Consider the following 21,613-nt stretch of genomic DNA (forward strand, 5'->3'; position numbering starts at 1 on the left):
AAATATAAGAATTAATAATTATTCTATTCTTATATAGAAAGAGCAGTCCTGGATTTATTATTGTTGTTGCTATTATTATTTATAACCTGCTTGGTTTTTCCTGCCGGAGACTCAAAGCAGCTTATCATAAAAGCATAAAAGCTTAACATGAAAGCATAAAAGCATTTAGGCACTAATGTGGAAACTAAGGGGCAAAACAAAGTAAAAATATAATATAATAAAATTAAAAAATCCAATGTAGGCAAGAAATTAAGTGACAACAGATGGGGAAACCGCTCCATTCCTCACCTGTTGGCCTCTTTGGTATCAGAGAAAATAACTGAACATGGTTGTTGGTGTTGTTGTTGTTGCGATCATAATCATAATCATCATTATTATTAGATGCTCAACAAGATTAGCACACAGCAAACAAGATCATTATGCTGGCTTTTGTATTCTATCACATGTCGGACACTATCTAGGACGGTGTGATATATCAGTGAATAATGCATGCAGATCCGAGTAGGGTGGCCTTTTGCAGCTGAAAGATGATTTTGTCAGCACCGATTATTTTTAAGTGCAGGCCAAGGTCTTTAGGCACTGCACCCAGCGTGCTGATCACCACTGGGACTACCTTTACTGGCTTGTGCCAGAATCTTCGCAGTTCAATCTTTTAATCCTCATATCATGTAACCTTTTCCAGTTGCTTCTTGTAAATTCTGCTATCACCTGGAATTGTAACATTGGCGATCCATACTTTGTTGTTGTTATGATAGCCATGTATAAATATGTGAGAGGAAGCCACAGGGAGGAGGGAGCAAGCTTGTTTTCTGCTTCCCTGGAGATTAGGACAAGGAACAATGGCTTCAAACTACAAGAGAGGAGATTCCATCTGAACATGAGGAAGAACTTCCTGACTGTGAGAGCTGTTCAGCAGTGGAACTCTCTGCCGCGGAGTGTGGTGGAGGCTCCTTCTTTGGAAGCTTTTAAACAGAGTCTGGATGGCCATCTGTCAAGGGTGCTTTGAATGCAATTTTCCTGCTTCTTGGCAGGGGGTTGGACTGGATGGCTCATGAAGTCTCTTCCAACTCTTTGATTCTATGTTATGTTTATTTATACCACATAGGAGAGCTGATCATGAAAGAAAAGCAACAAGGTGGGAAAAATGAAATGCACTATACTCAACTCTAGCCAGAGAGTTATTTATTATTACAACGTGTTACAAGTATGTTGCAACAAACAAGCAAGGATTCCTATCAGGTTACTACTAGAGCCAAGTAAATAGTAATTAGCAACTGAAAACTGTTGTAACAAAAATGTAGTGCAACTAATCCTTTCCACATCAGTCTATGTTCAACACTACAATAATATTTACGCAGTGACATAATCTCGTGTTGCAGACCACAAGCCATAATAGAAAAAGAAAGGTTGGTAATTATCTGAAAGTTCAGTATCCCTAATTGCAGGAGAAATCAAATGTAGACCATGTTTACAGAATCCTATGGATGTTTTGTATCAGTCTGCCCCCATGTGGTTCTATTCAAGAATTACTGAGCAATTTCAGGGTTGGGTTATTGTAGGTTTTTTTGGGCTATATGGCCATGTTCTAGAGGCATTCTCTCCTGACGTTTCGCCTGCATCTATGGCAAGCATCCTCAGAGGTAGTGAGGTCTGACAACAAAGTCCCAATTTTACAAAGGCCCTTGAATACATGCAAGCCATTTTCTTCCTCCTTGTTCTCTGTATAATGGGAAGATATTAAGCAGCATTAGCATTGGGAGGATGGCAAAGGAAAGTAGAGACCCTTTTGGTGTCTGGTTGCAGAAGTGTCTGCCGTAAATGATGGAATACATATATCTTGAACTGGGAATGAGACCCCTTCTACACTGCCACATAATATCCAGATTATCTGCTTTGAACTGGATTATATGGCAGTGTGGACTCATATAATCCAACTCAAAGCAGATAATGTGGATTATTTGATCATGTGGATTCTATGGCAGTATATTGTCAAACGCTTTCATGGCCGGAATCACTGGGTTGTTGTAGGTTTTTTCGGGCTATATGGCCATGTTCTAGAAGCATTTTCTCCTGACGTTTCACCTGCATCTATGGCAAGCATCCTCAGAGGTAGTGGGGTCTGTTGGAACTAGGAAAAAGGGGTTTGTATATCTGTGGAATGACCAGGGTGGGGCAAAGAACCATTGTCTGTTGGAGCTACGTGTGAATGTTTCAACTGACTAGCACTGGGAGTGACTAGCTTGATTAGCATTTGATTGCCTGGCAGTGCCTGGAGCAATCTTTTGTTGAGAGGTGATTAGATGCCCTTGTTTGTTTCCTCTCTGTTGTTGTGCTGTTCTAATATTAGTTTTAAATACTTGTGGATTTCAATGGCTTCTCTGTGTAGTCTGACATGGTGGTTGTTGGAGTGGTCCAACATTTCTGTTTTCTCAAATAATGTTTTTTGAGATTATTTCAAATAATATGAAGCCATTGAAATCCATGTAGACAATTTCAACAGAAAGGAGGAAATCATAAAAATGAACAAAATCTGGCTACCAGTATTAAAAAACTCTAAAATTAAAATTGCTAATCAAGGCTGAGAGGAGACATGATGGCCATGTATAAATATGTGAGGGGAAGTCATAGGGAGGAAGGAGCAAGCTTGTTTTCTGCTGCCCTGGAGACTAGGACGCAGAACAATGGCTTCAAATTACAAGAAAGGAGATTCCATCTGAACACGAGGAAGAACTTCCTGACTGTGAGAGCCGTTCAGCAGTGGAACTCTCTGCCCCGGAGTGGGGTGGAGGCTCCTTCTTTGGAAGCTTTTAAACAGAGGCTGGATGGCCATCTGTCCGGAGTGATTTGAATGCAATATTCCTGCTTCTTGGCAGGGGGTTGGACTGGATGGCCCATGAGGTCTCTTCCAACTCTGATTCTATGATTCTAAGGTAGTCAGTTGAAACATTCACACCTAGCTCCAGCAGACAAGAGTCCTTTGTCCCACCTTGGCCATTCCACAGTTATATAAACCCCTTTTTCCTAGTTCCAACAGACCTCACTATCTCTGAGGATGCTTGCCATAGATGCAGGCGAAACGTCAGGAGAAAATGCCTCTAGAACATGGCCATATAGCCCGAAAAAACCTACAACTCTATGGCAGTATATGGCAGTCTCTATTTTCCTTTGCCATTTGAATGCAATATTCCTGCTTCTTGGCAGGGGGTTGGACTGGATGGCCCATGAGGTCTCTTCCAACTCTTTGATTCTATGATTCTAAGGTAGTCAGTTGAAACATTCACACCTAGCTCCAACAGACAAGCGTCCTTTGTCCCACCTTGGCCATTCCACAGATATATAAACCCATTTTTCCTAGTTCCAACAGACCTCACTATCTCTGAGGATGCTTGCCATAGATGCAGGCGAAACGTCAGGAGAAAATGCCTCTAGAACATGGCCATATAGCCCGAAAAAAACTACAACAACTCTATGGCAGTATATGGCAGTCTCTATTTTCCTTTGCCATCCATCCTCCCAATGCTAGGACTTGGAAGGGCAGCTATGAAGGAACTCAACAAGATCCTGAAGTGACAAGATGTAAGCAGGTGGATGGCCATCTGTCGGGAGTGCTTTGATTGTGCTTTTCCTGCATGGCAGAATGGGGTTGGACTAGATAGCCTTTGGGGGTCTCTTCCAACTCTATATCATTGAATAAAAAAGTTAAGGCTGTCCATGCGATTAAGATCTGTTGAGAATGTTGTATTGTTTTTAGCACTGTTAGCAACTTTTGAGTCACTTTTAAAATATTTTATTTATATATAAAATGTTATATAAACATAACAACAGCAGCAATAACAAGATCAATATTTTCGTAATTAAAAAAATCTGTTTATCAATCTCTTAAGAATAATACATTTTATTTTGCAATAAGTCACACATTTTAACTGCTTTTGTTATCTCCTGAATTAAAAAAATTCCCGCTCAACTTTATACAGAACCGTTGCAAGGACGTCAACCATAAAATCAACCTTGAATTAAGCTACACGTCTGACGGCCGCAGACAATTTTTCCTCCCATGCCTTCATTAGCTCCGCCGTCTTCTCTGTGATTGGACAATCCGCAAAGCCACGCCCACTTTTGAGTGATCTCCCGCGCTATTCGGAAAGTTATTGGCCCAACACGGCTTCCGTAGGGCCCAAAATGCGGACCCGGGAAGAAGTTGATGCTACGCTGCATGTCGCGAAAGTGAACCCGGCGGAGCTGTTGCCCGTTGTGCAGTCCCTTAGCTTCGGTCCGCAGGTGGGCGCTGGGGAATGTTGCCTCCTGCAGCTGGAGCCGGAACTGTGTGCTGAGTTGGAGGCCGGGAGAAGGTACCCATGCGCACTAGCTCTTGTTTCTCCCCCGCCCTCTAGTGGCAGGATGAGGTATAGCATGCTTGGACTGTGTGCTCCACAGCGGCCCCTAGCGGCTAGGAAGGAATTGCAGGTTTGAGCAAATTGCAGCCCTTCAAGGCAAGTATGCTGTCATCCCCTATTATTGTCCATGTTGGTAGGAACTGGAGCCACAAACCATTCAGAAAGTTTACATAGGCAAAGAGTGGCTCTCCAAATGCTGGACTGCAACCCCCATCATTAGCCACTATGGCATCCAATAATAGCATCTAGATTTTAAGTTTTCAATGTGGTTACTCTGTTCTATGCATTTGGGATAGTAGGGTTTTGATTTAGATGCAATTTGTGAGTGCCATACAGACTTTAAAAATAATAAAAATATTTTTGTATTTGGTACTTTACTTACTTACTTACTTAGGCGATCCCTCGTTGGACAAGTAAGATGGTCTTCCATGATGGGTTTCCTTGTGGATTCGTAGGTGGCTGTGGAGCCCTATTCTTGACTCGCATCTTCTCCCACAGTGAAGGCATTGGTTTCCAGGGGGAAGGCGCCTTCCTCCTCCTGACGCGCCTTCCTCCTGGCACGTTTCTCTCTTTCACCCTCCACTCGTGCCTCCTCGAATTCTGCAGCACTGCTGGTCACAGCTGACCTCCAGCTGGAGTGCTCAACGGCCAGGGCTTCCCAGTTCTCAGTGTCTATGCCAGAGTTTTTAAGATTGGCTTTGAGCCCATCTTTAAATCTCTTTTCCTGTCCACCAACGTTCCGTTTTCCGTTCTTAAGTTCAGAGTAGAGCAACTGCTTTGGGAGACGGTGGTCAGGCATCCGGACAACGTGGCCGGCCCAGCGGAGTTGATGTTGGAGGACCATCGCTTCAATGCTGGTGGTCTTTGCTTCTTCCAGCACGCTGACGTTTGTCCGCTTGTCTTCCCAAGAGATTTGCAGGATTTTCCGGAGGCAGCACTGATGGAATCCTTCCAGGAGTTGCATGTGATGTCTGTAGACAGTCCACGTTTCGCAGGCATAGAGCAGGGTTGGGAGGACAATAGCTTTATAGACAAGCACCTTGGTATCCCTACGGATGTCCCGGTCCTCAAACACTCTCTGCTTCATTTGGGAAAATGCTGTGTTTGGTATAAGTTTTCATATAAGTTTTCAGTTCTGCGTGCAATGTTTAACAGTTTAATGTATTTATATACTATTGTTTTATAATTTTTAAAAATGATTTTAATGCATAATGTATTTAATTATATGTGTTTAATGCGGCATTGAATATTGCCAATTTAGAAGCCTCTCTGAGGCCCCTTCCACACAGCTGTACAAAATCCCACATTATTTGCTTTGAACTGGAATATATGGCAGTGTGGACTCAGATAACCCAGTTCAAAGCAGATATTGTGGGATTTTCTGCCTTGGTATTCTGGGACATAGGACCATGTGGAAGGGTCCAGAGTCCATTTTGGAGTTGAAATAGAGCAGGGTAAAAATGCAGTAAATAAATAAATATATATGCATATGTTTTTATCTATTTTATTTTTTTATTTATCGTGTCATCAGCAATCAGACATTTGTATTACATTTTTAACAAAAACAAACAAACAAACAAACAGACAGACAAAACACAGAATTTGCAAGCTTGGTAGTTGATTAAATGTCCTTTGACCAGTATCTGGCCACTTGGAGTGCCTCTGGTGTTGCCGCAAGAAGGTCCTCCATTGTGCATGTGGCAGGGCTCAGGTTGCATTGCAGCAGGTGGTCAGTGGTTTGCTCTTCTCCACACTCGCATGTCATGGATTCCACTTTGTAGCCCCATTTCTTAAGATTGGCTCTGCATCTCGTGGTGCCAGAGCACAGTCTGTTCAGCGCCTTCCAAGGCACCCAGTTTTCTGTGTGCCCAGGAGGGAGTCTCTCATTTGGTATCAGCCATTGATTGAGGTTCTGGGTTTGAGCCTGCCACTTTTGGACTCTCGCTTGCTGGGGTGTTCCAGCGAGAGTCTCTATAGATCTTAGAAAACTATTTCTTGATGTAAATAGACATGCTGGCTGATACACAAACAGGGGATGAGCTGGAGATGTCACTGCCTTGGTCCTTTCACTGTTGGCTGCTACTTCCCGGCGGATGTCAGGTGGTGCAATACCGGCTAGACAGTGTAATTTCTCCAGTGGTGTAGGGCGCAGACACCCCGTGATAATGTGGCATGTCTCATTAAGAGCCACATCCACTGGTTTTTATCTATGAAATATAGTAATTTATTGTAATTTTATTTTCATTTGTTTTTTAATTTGTTCTCATTCAGTTCTGAAATAAGGGTTTGTTCAAAGCGATTGTTACCTATGTATTGGATCTAGTTCAGTTACTTTATTTTGCAGTCTGGTGATCCGTGGAGACAGAGAGGAACATGCTGTGCTCTGCAGTGCAGATAAGACTTACGACATGAAAATTGCAGACACATCTAATACCTTGCTTCTCATTCCTGGCTGTGAAACTCCTGAACAACTTGATGCAGATAAGCCTCCTTGTGATGTTGTTCACGTTCAGGTATTTGTTGCATGAATAACCAGCTGTGCATGAGGAAAGGGGGGTTTAAAATATATTTTGCATTCGTATTTTTTCTGAAGGAATTAAAATTGTGGGTGGATTTGTTGGTGGATCAAATACACTGAAAAGGATAACTGAAATTGCCAAACAAAAAAGGGAATCCTGCCACTTGGTCATATGGTTTGTGCCTGATTAGTGGGTGTTTGCAAATGCCAGTTTGCCAATGAATCATGGTAACCTCCATTCAAACTTCTTTCTGTAGATTGCAGGATTCTCCAAAAATTTCTGGGAACTAAGAAGATGTCGGCCTAAATTAAAGAAACTCAAGAAGCTTCTAATGGAAAACCCTTATGAAGGACCAGACAATCAACAAGAGCAAACCTCAACAAATTCAAAGGTTTTTTTTAACAAAATGAAATGAATAGTAGAAAGCTCCCTTCAGATAGAAAAAGATGGAGCAAGCTTTGACACTTGTACACTTTAGTCTGATTTAGTAGAATAGTAGTAGAGTAACTGAAGAAAATGTAATAACTAGAAGTATCCATTGGTTTTAATTACTGGCCTACCTTATATTAAAGTTATAGAACAAAGATGGGCAAACTTTGGCACTCCAGGTGTTTGGACTTTAACTCGCATAATTCCTAAAAGCCCATTGGCTGTTAGGAATTAGAATCATAGTTGGAAGAGACCTTGTGAGCCATCCAGTCCAACCCTCTGCCAAGAAGCAGGAAAATTGCATTCAAAGCACCCCTGACAGATGGGCATCCTGCCTCTGCTTAAAAGCCTCCAAAGAAGGAGCCTCTACCACCAATTATACACGGACGATGAATTTTGGATTACGATTCCAGTTATGAGATGCATAGGATTGTTATTGGTGGCCCAATAATTTGTACTGTATATGTGTTTTATGCTTTTAACTGAATATTGTTTTTTAAATGTTGTAAACCGCAATGAGTCGCCGATTTAGGTTGAGATATTAGCGGTATACAAGTGCATTAATAAATAAATAAATAAATAAATAAATAAATTGTGGGAGTTAAAGTCCAAAACACCTGGAGGGCCAAAGCTTGCTCATGACCATTACAGGGATATCTCCTTTGGGACAGATTGAAGTGTTGGCCTCGGCTTGGAACAAATAAAGATTTGCCTAAATCTGTTTACTCAGCACCTTTGTGATTGGGCTTTGGATTCAGGTGTTTCTTAGTCCAAGGTTTAAGGACCCCTTTCCAGGATGAAGACTACATTCTCATGTCATGTGCATAAACCTTTAAAGAACTAAATGTCAATGATGCAGTGTGGCCAAAGCCCAGTATATACTCTCTTCACATACAGTTCCTATTATCCATCCATTCAGGGTTGCTTTACCCCATTATTTATCCCCTCCCCTGACACACACCCACACACACAGAGGTAGGGCCATCTGTGCAATACCATCCTAACTCCAATTTCTTTGACTCTATATGACTAATAATAATAATTACTTGGATTGCAGAGAAACAACTGGAAAAGCTGACACGATATGAGGATTTCAAAATTGAACTGCAAAGACTCTGGCACAAACTAGTAAAGGTGGTCCCAGTAGTGATCGGCACACTGGGTGCAGTGCCTAAAGACCTTGGCCTGCACTTAAACCTAATCAGCACTGACAAAATTACAATCTGCCAGCTGCAGAAGGCCATCTTGCTGGGATCTGCACATATAATTCACCGATACATCACACAGTCCTAGACACTTGGGAAGTGTCCGACGTGGGATCCAATTCAACAGCCAGCAGAGTGTCTGCTGTGGACTCATCTTGTTGTGTTTCAAATAATAATAATAATTATTATTATTATTATTATTATTATTATTTGTATTTCATACCCATCTCTCCTCTAGTCACAACTCTAATAAATATACATCATTGTAAAATACATATATAAAATGTATTTCTACAATACACAGCACAAAGATTAAAATACAGTAAACAGAATACATGCATTTATAATTCATAGTTAAAATTGACTGGGTAAGGCTGCCAGAAGACAAAGCTGATATACTCAAAGCTGACTCAGCTGATATACTCAGTTGTCTCTTAAGCATCATCTTTTCACTTACATGAGAGAAGATAAAGAGAATGGGGCTTGAGAACATCATTGAGTGGGGAATCAAACTGGTTTCATTATTTGCCTCTAGTGACCAAAGTCATTTAGAATTAAATGGGTCCTTTATATGTAGCATTTTCGTTTTTGATTAATTTTAGACCAAAGGTGAAGAAACTGATCCTCTGGATGTTCTTGGAATGAATCCCCATAATCCTTGGCCACTGGTCAAGGAAAATGTAATCCAATGACTTCTAGGATATCACAGCTTCTTCATCTCTTCATGAGAGTATGTTGAAAGGTGGGCTGGAATATCAAGAACTGGCTTTCTGTATTATAAATTTGGTTGATGTTATCAACAAATATGTCATATTGATAAAGTCCATTACAAATTCATGTAAGTTTGACACTCTTTGTGTTTGCAGTACACAACAGAAGACTTACTGGATCAAGTCCAAGCAAGTAAAGAAGAGATAATGCAACAACTAGTGAATCTAAAAGCATGCCAAATTGAAGGTATATTTCTAAAGTGTGATTCTGTGGAATTCTTCCAGCCTACATGTAGTCTAAATATAGCCTTCACTATTAAGTATTCATAGAGGGTCTTGAGATGTATCTCCTGAAGAAATATTTATTTATTTATTTATTTCATGCACGTTTACCTCTTCTGCCCCCAGAGCGGCCTGATATATAAATATATAAAAATAATATATATAAATAGGGGCCATAAGGTAAACAATGTATATATAAATACGGACCATAATGTAAACAATTTCACAAAGTTTCCTATTCAAACCCATTTCTCTGCTTGGCAGGATATTGGAGGATCCTAGACTTTGATTATGAGATGAAACTGTTGAATCATGTGACTCAGCTGATATACTCAGAATCCTGGCCATTCAACAAAGTTCCTTTAAGTGTCTGCCTTCAAGAGCTTGGACCACTAGAACCAAAGTAAGTATTTTTGTAAATACATAAAAGTGTCAAGTGTTTTTTTTTTTAAGCTGAAGTGATTCTCTCCATATTTGAGTTGTGAAAGTGCTGCTGTTATGTAGAATTAGGATACAAGACTGCCTGATTCCATGACCTCAACCTGTATTTGTAGCTTCCTTATTCTTACAGCTCCTCTTTCCCAAATCAGAGGACAGCACTTTCATGAAGTAGAATTCTCTTGTAAAGTAAGGTATGGCCCTGCCTGCACCTTATTTTAGCATGGTGGTTTTCAACCTGTGGGTTCCCAGGTGTTTTGGCCTACAACTCTCAGAAATCCCTGCCAGTTTTCCAGCTGTTAGGATTTCTGGGAGTTGAAGGCCAAAACACCTGGGGACCCACAGGTTGAGAACCCTGTTTTAGCATGAAAGCTCTCAACGTCAGAAGCAACTTTATGTCTGTGTTGCACATGTATATGGTCTGTGGCTCCTGGGGAGTCACCAGTGCATCCAGAACAACACAGTCCAAGCTTAGAGCCAGACTTGTGAAGCTGCTAATTGCATCACTTTGTCAACAAATAAAAAAGTGGGTGTCTAGCTTTCATTCCGTCCTCAGCTATGATCCTTATGAAAGTCTCTTCTTTTGCATACCATAATGCAGGGGTCTTCAAACTTTTAAAACAAAGGTCACAGTCCCTCAAACTCTTGGGGGGCCAGATTATAATTTGAAAAAAACATGAATTCCTATGCACACTGCACATATCTTATTTGTAGTGCAAAAACACTTTAAAACAATACAATAATTAAAATGAAGAACAATTTTAACAAATATAAACTTATAAGCATTTCAGTGGGAAGTGTGGGCCTGCTTTTGGCTGATGAGATTGGATTGTTGTTGCTGCTGTTGTGTGCTTTCAAGCCGTTTCAGACTTAGGTTGACTGAGTGAGGGCTGGGTAAATGATCTTGGAGAGCCGCATCCAGCACTTGGGCCTTAGTTTGAGGAGCTCTGCCATAATGCATAAGACAGCCCTCAAGTTATGAACAAGATAGGTTCTGTAGGTTCTTAAGTTGCATTGGTATGTAAGTTGGAACAGGTACATTTTTAAGTGTAACTCCAGCCTCCTTCCTTCCTTCCTTCCTTCCTTCCTTCCTTCCTTCCTTCCCTCCTTCCCTCCCTCCCTCGCTCTCTCCCTCCCTCCCTCCCTCCCTCCCTCCCTCCCTCTCTCCCTCCCTCCCTCTCTCCCTCCATCTCTCTATATATGACAAGCTTTGAATCGCATAGGGAAGAGTTAACATCTCTGTGGCATTTGTTTTGCTATTTGTGCCCCTATTCAGAAGAATTCATATAATTTTGTGTCCCTGAGATAACTGGATTTTGAACAATTTTGCTTGCTGTGTAAACAAAGACTGATGATAAAGCTTCAGTGGAGACCCCTTTTCCCCACTGTAACTCTTTCAGGAGTGATTTTCCCTTCTTAGGGGTAGATTTCTCTCACTTCCTGTTGTCTCAGCTCCATTCATAACTTTGAGTCATTTGTACATCAGATGTTTGTAACTTGGGGATTACCTGTACAGGCACAACAGGGCAAGGGTACAGCTGATCCTCCAGTCTTCAGAATGTCCCTTCTATTTCACTTAATAAGCAATACAAGACTGTTAAATTGCACGTAACACTTGGATATATTCTTTATGACAAAATTGATTAGTGGTTGTCTTTGGTCAAACTAGTATCATCATTTAAGTGGCCAGAATCAGGCCAAATTCTGCAACATCTCTTAATTTTTTAGATAGAATAATAAAATTAGACAAATGTCTCTTCCAGGAATATGATAGAACACATTCTCATGTGTTATGGGAGGAAATACATTGATGAAGGTAAGTTACTCCCATTTGGTATGATTTTTTAAAAAAAAAATCCCAACATAATGAGATGAGAATATATATTATAAATTGACCTCATCTAAAAGTTGAAGGCAATTTTGAGTCCAAAATTATGCATTTTGATCTGATCCATAGATAAGTTGAGTGCCATCCCCCAGAGAAGGGAAAGTACCAGCACTGCCTCAGGAGCCAGCCATCCCTGTCCTCCACCATTGTTTTCCCATCCAGATAGTTTGAAAAGGCCAGAAATAGCACCCAAACCAAAGAGAATAGGGTTCTATTTGATGAAATAAGATCTTGCCTTGGTTACCTAACTCAGAAAAAGGGAGTTGTTCCTTTTTTATATATAAGAATTCAGGTATAGTATTTACTTTGACCAGTAGATAAATCAGTCTAGATTTTGGGTACTGATTTTAGATTAAATTTCTAGACTTGTACATCAGTATACACATAAATAATAATTGACAGGCACACGTGCATATATAAAAATAAACATTTAAATATATATGAATCAAAGAAGGGTGGAGGTTGGTGTCACGTTATTACACTATGTTACACAAGTTTTGTTCCTGGATTATTAATGTCATTTCTTAATAAGTTCTATCATAAAAAAAAGAAAAAAAAGTTTATTAAACTGCAAAAACTTTGTTTTTGTGGGACATCCTTCAGGAAATGTTGCTATAGTTTTTCAATGAATATCTCATAGAGCCTCAACAATTTAACATAGTTTGTGGCAGCCACAAAAACAATGTCTCTGGAGTATAGTACCGCACATTTAAACAGAAAATAACACTTTCAAACCAGGAACAGAAAATGTTTAAAATTTTGTTACATAGTGTTATTATTATTACTACTACTTTATTTGTATCCCACTTTAGCTTTCTAAAAAGAGGCTCATAGCGGTTCACAATAAAACCAATACAATACAACCACAGCACCTTCTACCTTGATCTTATTTTAATTATTTATTTACGGCATTTATATGCCACCCTTCTCACCCCGAAGGGGACTCAGAGTGGCTTACAAGAAATATTTTCATACAATATATTATATTATTAGCATATCTTACAAGCTTCCTTCTTTAAAAGCCTGTCTGGATAACAAAAGAGGCCTGTTCATATGCAAGTTTTGGAGTGCAGCTGCTCTTGTGCAAATATAAAAAATATGCCTGGACATTTTAACAATACACAAACCCCAAAGATCAGTGGTCCTTAGGTTCTGGTTGTCATGTGTGTTTTACAGTATACTTAGGCCCCATCTATACTGCCATATAAAATCCAGATTATATGGTTTGAACTGGATTATATGGCAGTGTAGACTCATATAATCCAGTTCAAAGTGGATAATCTGGAATTTATATGGCAGTCTAGATGGGGCCTTAATAATAATAAATTTTATTTGTACCCTGCCACCATCTCCCCTTAAACTCTCAGGCTTCTTGATATTGGCCATGGTGGCATCACAGTAAAGGAGTTACGCCTCCCCTTTCATCTCCAACTGAAAATCATTTTCCTTTGTGATTGTACAATATGAAGGCAAACTCGCTCTCAAATGTCTTCTCCAAATCTACCCAGACTAAACACTTTTAAAGTAATTAGAAGATTTTATTTCTCTGTGGCGCAAAAGGTGCTTCATTTGCCTGACAACGTTGTTCTGTTTGCAATGCTCCTCACTAGACGAGACCTACTTTGAGATGTATGAAGAGAAGATATGTAAAGCTATTGCTCAAATGCTTTTAAACAATGCAGTTAAATTCAGTCTTTCGGAATTTCAAGAAGTATGGCAGCAAAGTGTCCCTGAAGGAATGGTTACTAGATTGGACCAGTTAAAGGTAATATAATTTTACACTAATTAAAGTGAATGTGTAGAAGATGAAATCTTTGGGCTGCTTCAAAAGGAGTATAGTGACTCCTATCTAGTTCAGGTACGGGCAAACTCTGGCCTCCTGACTATTAGGAATGGTGGGAGTTGAAGTCCAAAACACCTGGAGGGGCGGAGTTTGCCCATGCCTCTAGTAGGACCTTTTCTATTAATTATTTAATGAATTAACACAAAGGTAAATCTCCTTCATTAAATGGGTTTACCTTCTTAGAACTAACATCAAGATTTAGCCCCTTGCATGTCAACCTGAAATCCTTGGAGTAAAGATTGCTTTTAATGAAATCTGTTGTATCTTTTTTTACTCAAGGGTTTGGCTCTTGCGGATCACTCTTCCAGGCCAGAGACGATTTCCTTGCTAAACGTTGAAGACTTACCAGAAGATAACCAAGAAAGATTTAATGTTTTGTTCAAAATTAGGGAGAAATGGACAGAAGCTGATATAGTGCCATACATACAGTAAGTTATACAAAGATGATTCCTCAGGGCTTCTTTATACTGAACCCTAAAGCATCTCAAACACTTTCTGACTTTACTTGTCAAGGTCTGCCACTGTTGTCTCTATACAACTAGTACTGATTTTTGTTTTGTAAAGCTTCTTACAATTCTCTTTCTATTGTAGGTCTTTTTTTCTGTGGAAATTGAGAAAAACTAAACTCCATATGATATTTATCAAGTATTGTTGTTTTGTTATTGTGTCTTAAGTTCCTTGCAATGTATTTGTTCTGGTAAATGATGTTACTCAGCTCTTCACACTTCACTCAGTTCAGTTACTGTTTGTTATTTACTTCAGATAGCTGACATTCCTGCTTATTTCTGCTGTTCAACTTGTACTGTGTATTTTGAAGAAATGTGTTTTAACTGTGGTCTACCCCACCTCGAAGCATGTAAGAAATTACGACATAGGCTCCTAGAGTTGGAAGAGTCCCCAAGGGCCATCTAATCCAACCCCATACAGGAACATCCAATTAAAGCTCCCCTGACTGATAGCCATCCAGCCTCTGACTGAAAACCTCCAGAGGAGGAGTCTCCACCACACTTCAAGAGAGTATATTCCACTACTGAACAGCAATTACCATCAGAAAGTTTTTTCCTATTGTTTAGGTGGAATATTTTTTCCTGCATTTTGAATCCATTGCCATGTGTCCTAGTCTCCAAAGATTTATTATTATTATTATTATTATTGGGTTGTTGTAGGGTTTTTTGGGGCTATATGGCCATGGTCTAGAGGCAATCTCTCTTGACGTTTAGCTTGCATCTGTAGCAAGCATCCTCAGAGGTAATGAGGTCTGTTGGAACTAGGAAAAAGGGTTTATATATCTGTGGAATGACCAGGGTGGGACAAAGGACTCTTGTCTGCTGGAGCTAGGTGTGATTATTATTATTTGAAATACAACAAGATGAGTCCACAGCAGACACTCTGCTGGCTGTTGAATTGGATCACACGTCGGACACTTCCCAAGTGTCTAGGACTGTGTGATGTATCGGTGAATAATGCGTGCAGATCCCAGTAAGGTGGCCTTTTGCGGCTGGTAGATGGTAATCTACCAGCTGCAAAAGATCTTGTCGCCGCCAATCATGTTTAAGTGCAGGCCAAGGTCTTTAGGTACTGCACCCAGTGTGCTGATCACCACTGGGACCACTTTGACTGGTTTGTGCCAGAGTCTTTGCAGTTTGATCTTTAAGTCCTCATATCATGTCAGCTTTTCCAGTTGTTTCTCTTCAATCCTGCTGTCACCTGAGATTGCAACACCGACAATCCATACTTTGTTTTTTGACATGATCGTGAGATCAGGAGTATTGTGGTCCAAAACTCTGTCTTGTTGTTGTTATCATCATCATCATCATCATTATTAGAAACACAAAAAGATTAGTACGCAGCAAACAAGATCACTATGCTGGCTATTATTATTATTCAGCCGTTTCTCTAGGCATGCTTTATTGGATTTAATTTCTGTATTCCTGTATATCAGAGTTTCAGTCAATTGCTGTAAAAAGGTAAAGGTAGTCCCCTGACATTAAGTCCAGTCATGTCTGACTCTGGGGTGTGGTGCTCATCTCCATTTCTAAGCCAAAGAGCCAGCATTGTCCATAGACATCTCCAAGGTCATGTGGCTGGCATGACTGCATGGAGCGCCATTACCTTCCCGCCGGAGCGGTATCTATTGATCTACTCACATTTGCATGCTTTCAAACTGCTAGGTTGGCAGAAGCTAGGGCTGACAGCGGAAGCTCACGCCGCTCCCCGGGATCGAACCTGCGACCTTTCGATCAACAAGCTCAGCAGCTCAGTGCTTTAACCCACTGCGCCACCGGGGGCTCCCACAATTGCTGTAGTGTCTGCCTTTCCTCTCAGTTGCTTTGTAAACGACTCCTAAAATCAATTGCATGGCTTCACTTGGCAGTGTACATTACAGCTCTTCTATGTCCTTTCCTACAACCCTTTGTTTTATTGTTCTATCCCACTTAAATTCAGAATATGAAATAGTTGTGGATGCACTCTGACACCCAACTGATGAATCTATTACTTGATACGAATACTTTTAGACTTCAAAAACCAATGATGTGTTATTTGAAATTAATAAAGAATACATCCATTCTTTTTTGCAGGGATTTGTGTTCGGAGAAACAAACTACTGGAGCACTGTTGACGAAATACGCTCGCTCTTCAATGCAGAACGGACTCAAAGTTTACAATTCCAGAAGGCCCATTTCATAAAGAGTAATACAATTCTAGGACTGGATATGGCTTAAAATATTCTGCTGGTGGCTCCAGTTTGCGGTGGACTTTTACTAGCAAATTTTGTGCACATAACAATACTACATGTCAAGTTATTTAACATGCATTTGAATTCTTGAATAAAAGTTTTGCAAGATAAAAGCTTGATCTCTCTTTAAAGTTTCCAACCCTGTGGGATTATGTCTCTAGGGTAAAAGTAAAGGTTTTCCCCTGCCATTAAGTCCAATTGTGTCTGACTCTGGGGGTGGGTGCTCATTTCCATTTCTAAACCAAAGACTCGGCATTGTCTGTAGTCACCTCCAAGGTCATGACTGCATGGAGCACCATTACCTTCCTGCTGGAGTGGTATCTATTGATCTACCCACATTTGCATGTTTTCAAACTGCTAGATTGGCAGAAGCTGGGGCTAACAGTGGGAGCTCACCATGCTCCACAAATTCGAACCTGCGACCTGTCGGTCAGCAAGTTCAGGAACTCAGCACTTTAACCCACCGCACCACCGGGGACTCCAAACTATGTCTCATAATAACGTTTGATTACACTATATAACAGGTATGGGCAAACTTCGGACCTCTTGATGCTTTGCGATCCAACTCCAACTATTCCTAACAGCCTGCGGGATGACATTTGCCCATGCCTGCTATATAACATGATTTTTGTTCCTGGGTTATAAATGCCATTTCCTATGTGGGTTAATCCACTGAGTTGCTAAACTTGTTGACCGAAAGGTTGCAAGTTCGAATCCGAGGAGTGGCGTGAGTTTCCGCTGTAAGCCCCAGCTTCTAGCAGTTTGAAAACATGCATTCATTCATTAAACTGCAGAAACTTTGTTTTTGCAGTAGGAATCTCCTTCAGCACATTTTGCCCTAGTTTTTCAATGATTTTGGCCTGCATCAATAGGAGTCTAGTGTCTAGATCCAGGGAAGTCATGCTACCCCTCTATTCTGTCTTAGTCAGACCACACTTGGAAACACACTGTGTCCAATTCTGGGCACCACAATTCAAGAGATATATTGACAAGCTGGAATGTGTCCAGAGGAGGGCGACTAAAATGATCAAGGGTCTGGAGAACAAGCCCTATGAGGAGCGGCTTAAGGAGCTGGGCATGTTTAGCCTGAAGAAGAGAAGGCTGAGAGGAGATATGATAACCATGTATAAATATGTGAGAGGAAGCCACAGGGAGGAGGGAGCAAGCTTGTTTTCTGCTTCCCTGGAGACTAAGACAAGGAACAATGGCTTCAAATGGCAGGAAAGGAGCTTCCATCTGAACATGAGGAAGAACTTCCTGATTGTAAGAGCCATTCAGCAGTGGAACTCTCTGCCCCGGAGTGTGGTGGAGGCTCCTTCTTTGGAAGCTTTTAAACAGGCTGGATGGCCATCTGTCAGGGGTGATTTGAATGCAATGTTCCTGCTTCTTGGCAGGGGGTTGGACTGGATGGCCCATGAGGTCTCTTCCAACTCCTTGATTCTATGAATGTCTAATTGAGTTTCAACCAAGTCAACCAAGCCTTCGACAATACAAGTCAACATAGTTTGTGGCAGCCACAAAAACAAAGTTTCTGGAGTATACTTTCAAAGTAAGTGCCATACAATTAAACAGGAAACAACACTTTCCAACCAGAAACAAAAAAAAGCAGCTTTTCTTAGTGTTAGTCCTTGGAGGCCTTTAAACAGAGGCTGGATGGCCATCTGCCTAGAGTGCTTTGATTGTCCTTATTCTGCATGGCAGGGGATTGGACTAGATGGCCCATATGGTCTCTTCCAGTGCTATGATTCTATTTAATTATTATTTGCTGCTGGAAATATGGATACAGCAAAGCATAGGCCCGTCTGGATGTACTTTGTATTTCCTTCTTCCTCCCTTAAAAGCTCAAAAGTTCCCAAGCTAAACTATACAGTTGAGTGCAACCAATAGGAACAGTGTTGCGGGTGCGCATGCGCATCACCCAGGCAGCTACACCCACAGTCTTACGCAGTGCGCATGCGCGTCCTACAAAGTTGTCCCAACCTCCCAAACAAGAAACTATTCAGGAAAAGTAGAAGGTGTGGTTGTACGTATGACGTAAGCACGTATCCGAGCGCGACGTTGAAGACGTAAGGTCAAAAGTTACAAACAATATGGCGGCGGGAGCAGCTGAGTGTGTGAGCGAGTGAGGAAACGGCGCCGTGTTCGTCCTCCGTCTGCCGGAGGGAAGAGAGGCTGGAATATCTCTTCGGGAAATTACAACCGGAGGAGGAGGAGAAGCCTTTCCAGCTTCCGTGCTTCAAGGGAAACCTTCTGAAGCGCCCTGCCTTCGTTTGCTTTCTCTGAGAGATGACGTTCCCGCCATTTCTCAATAGGAAGGCCTTGCCTTTCACCCTGGAGGATGATCCCCCCTGCCTGGGAGAAAAAGAAACCTTCTTTCAGCTTTGAGAGCTCTTGAAACTCAAGCCCCTTCACCTTCAGCGTCGGTTGTGTTTTCCTCACATTCTCTGCAACATACTGAACAAATCCCTCACATAAACATCCATGTTGTGCTTTGCTAAGAAGTCAGTGTGACTCTACACCGTGCCCTGTTAATATCTTCTCAGAAACCTTGGAAGTAACTGTGTTTCCTTACAAAGTTAGATGTTCCCCAACAGATCAGAGCAGAGTCTTGCCCACAGTGGTATTCTCATATAGAAAAGAGCAACAACAGTAACCCATATTTGTTCTAGAATATAGACTGAGCAATAGTATTAACCTTTAACTGGAATTGGCTTAGAAAGTTTGGTAACAGTTCAATCCAGTACAGATTTCAGCATCACCATTTACTGGAAATCCTTAGAACTGGCTTAGAAAGTTTGTTAGTAGTTCTGTTGTAAACAATCTTTGGCAGATAATTCATCAAGTAAACTTTCAATCACTTCTGACATCTGCTCTTTCTGTGCTGAAATTGGCAAAGGATTGCTAAAGCTGGGATTTTCGCTTTCACGTTTATCTTCGTTGATATCAGCCTCCCCTTTCTGGATTTTTGATTCAGAAGACTTAGTTATTGGTACTGAGTTTTAATGCTTTTCTCTAGACCCAGTTACATCTTTCTCTAGACCCAGATGTACATCTTTCGATCAAACAAGTATCTAAAAGCTGATACTGCTTCCAAAGACTTAAAATAAAACAAAAACATAATCTAAATGCTGACAGAAAAAAAATCTGAAGAGTTTGCTCAGAGTGACAAACTCCAGAATCTCCAAAAGGTCTTTAAGCAGGACAAGAGAAACTATTTATACATGCTCTACCTCAAACTGTCAACAGGTTGCACTGCAATAGCTGAATATACTATGAATTTCCTAGATTAAGAAACCAGTGTTACAAGTGTTTTGGGGAAGTCCAATCTCCTGCCATGATCATGAAGGCCATGAGTATAAACTGTTTTGTATATGGATTGTGTTCTTCCTTTGGACATCGTTTTGCATTATTTGAAGACGCTGAACATTATTGAAACATATTTAGTGAAAAGACACTCGCTAAGAAAGGAATTAAAAGTTTCACTGGAAACACCCCTAACGAGGACAATGGTGCTTATGTGTGTTTGATTTTCACCAAGATATCCAGCGTTGTGGTTCACAATGAACAGGAAGAAAGGAGATAAAGGCTTTGAGAGCCCAAGACCATATAAATTATAAGTATCTTATTATTTTATTCTTATTACCATAGTTTGCTTTTTAATATTCAGATAAAAACTGCAAAAAAAAAAAAACCTTGGAAAACAAGTAATATCCTATAACTCAGTTTTATACAATACTAAGGCAGTTATTGCAGCCCATAGACCTCTGGAGTGACACCTAATCTGCAGCCTTGACATAAAGCGGAATAGAGACCTGTTTTTATTTGTTCATTAGGACATCTAGTGGTACCATAAGGAGGCAGATGTAATGGGACCTGTTGACTTAGGCCTCAACCAAGCATCGTAAAAACACTGTCCAAGTTTGCTTGTTGGTAGCTTCATGTAGAATTGACAAAGGAAATGCCCAGCCATTTCTGAAAAGTATTATGTAGTGTATGTATAAACAGCTAATGTTTATTAAGGCAACAAATCCTTATTTTGATTATTTTTTCTCTCATTCCAGCACAACCCACCAGGTAGTTTGTATCAACAACATAAATTTCCAGAGAAAATCTGTTGTTGTAAGTATGTTTTCTGTAAGGAATTTATAAACCAGAAGTAAAAAACATTTGTTATATGCAGGAAGTGGTGTGTGTTAAGCATCTTAAGTTAGGAAATAGTAGACTTATAATGAACTTTGTTTTCCTTGGTGGTGGTGGTGGTGATAACAATAAAAAAATATTTGTATCCTGCCCTATCTCCCCGGGGGGGGGGGGGGGGGGTCTCAGGGTGGCCAACAACATATATTCAATGCCATATAATATAACCAACTAATAAGCACAACATACCATAAGATGAAAAATAACACATTAAACATCAACATCAAACAATAATGATACATTACCACCAAGTTAGACAACACACTAAAATTACATTTTAGCTCAACTATCATATCAAGACATAAAAGTTTTTGAAATTAGTAAAAAAAATTAAACATTAAAAAATTTAAAAGAATATAAAACCAGCATAGCAGCCATTTCCATGTTCTAAGCCAATTAGTTATGCTGATTAATTCATCAGTCCTTCTCATTATATGCTTGAGAGCATAGAAAAGTTTTTAATTTTTTTTAAATGAGAGAAGGGAAGGGGCCATTTGAATTTTCTTAGACAAGGAGTTCCAGAGGTGGGTGGCAACTGTGGAGAAGGCCTTTTCTCTCATTCCCACCAGCTGTACCTGGGACAGTTGTGAGACAAAGAGCTGGGCCTCATCTGCTGATCGCAGCAGGCTTGTATATGAAGATGCAGTTGGCTAAGTAATATTGGCCCAAACCATTTAGGGCTTTAAAGGTAATAACCAGTACTTTGTATTTTTCCCGGAAACAAACTGGTAGCCAGTGAAGCTGCCGTAACATAGGAGTGACATGAAAGTAGTTCTCCCTGTACAGAGCACCAGTTCGTAATCTAGCTGCTGATCTTTGAACCATCTGAAGTTTCTGAATAGCTTTCAAAGGCGGGATGTAAATATGGTGTGGACTATAATGGGGCCAGATCTAGTGTCTTAAGGTACAGGTGCAATTGGCGCACAAGATTTAATTGTGTGAAGGCACTCCTGGCCATTGCCGACACCCAA

The 21,613-nt window shown here is 40.6% G+C and overlaps 2 protein-coding genes across 2 annotated transcripts in view; both read left to right on the forward strand.

The window, feature by feature from the left end:
• The first annotated feature begins 4,114 nt into the window (after positions 1-4,114).
• Positions 4,115-16,558, forward strand: DSCC1 (DNA replication and sister chromatid cohesion 1). The gene is made up of 9 exons (XM_060775827.2): positions 4,115-4,349; positions 6,739-6,907; positions 7,170-7,304; positions 9,414-9,504; positions 9,804-9,942; positions 11,741-11,793; positions 13,476-13,630; positions 13,988-14,136; positions 16,288-16,558. Exons 1-9 carry the CDS (start codon positions 4,180-4,182, stop codon positions 16,394-16,396), a joined length of 1,170 nt encoding a protein of 389 aa, XP_060631810.2. The 5' UTR covers positions 4,115-4,179; the 3' UTR covers positions 16,397-16,558.
• A 1,941-nt stretch (positions 16,559-18,499) lies between these two features.
• The window catches only part of TAF2 (TATA-box binding protein associated factor 2), a 65,973-nt gene continuing 62,859 nt past the window's right edge, over positions 18,500-21,613 (forward strand). The window contains exons 1-2 of the mRNA XM_067467313.1: positions 18,500-20,058; positions 20,510-20,564. Coding sequence (XP_067323414.1) covers positions 20,006-20,058; positions 20,510-20,564 — 108 coding nt within the window. The 5' untranslated portion in view covers positions 18,500-20,005. The remainder of the gene's footprint in view (positions 20,059-20,509; positions 20,565-21,613) is intronic.

Source organism: Anolis sagrei, chromosome 4, assembly GCF_037176765.1.
Source record: "Anolis sagrei isolate rAnoSag1 chromosome 4, rAnoSag1.mat, whole genome shotgun sequence".
Lineage (NCBI taxonomy): Eukaryota > Metazoa > Chordata > Lepidosauria > Squamata > Dactyloidae > Anolis > Anolis sagrei.

Coding starts and splice junctions, on each gene's coding strand:
- DSCC1 (XM_060775827.2), top strand. CDS start 4,180: ATGCGGACCCGGGAAGAAGTTGATGCTACGCTGCATGTCGCGAAAGTG. Junction 9,505..9,803: donor AAAAGCATGCCAAATTGAAG/GTATATTTCTAA, acceptor TCTGCTTGGCAG/GATATTGGAGGATCCTAGAC. Junction 9,943..11,740: donor CTTGGACCACTAGAACCAAA/GTAAGTATTTTT, acceptor TGTCTCTTCCAG/GAATATGATAGAACACATTC.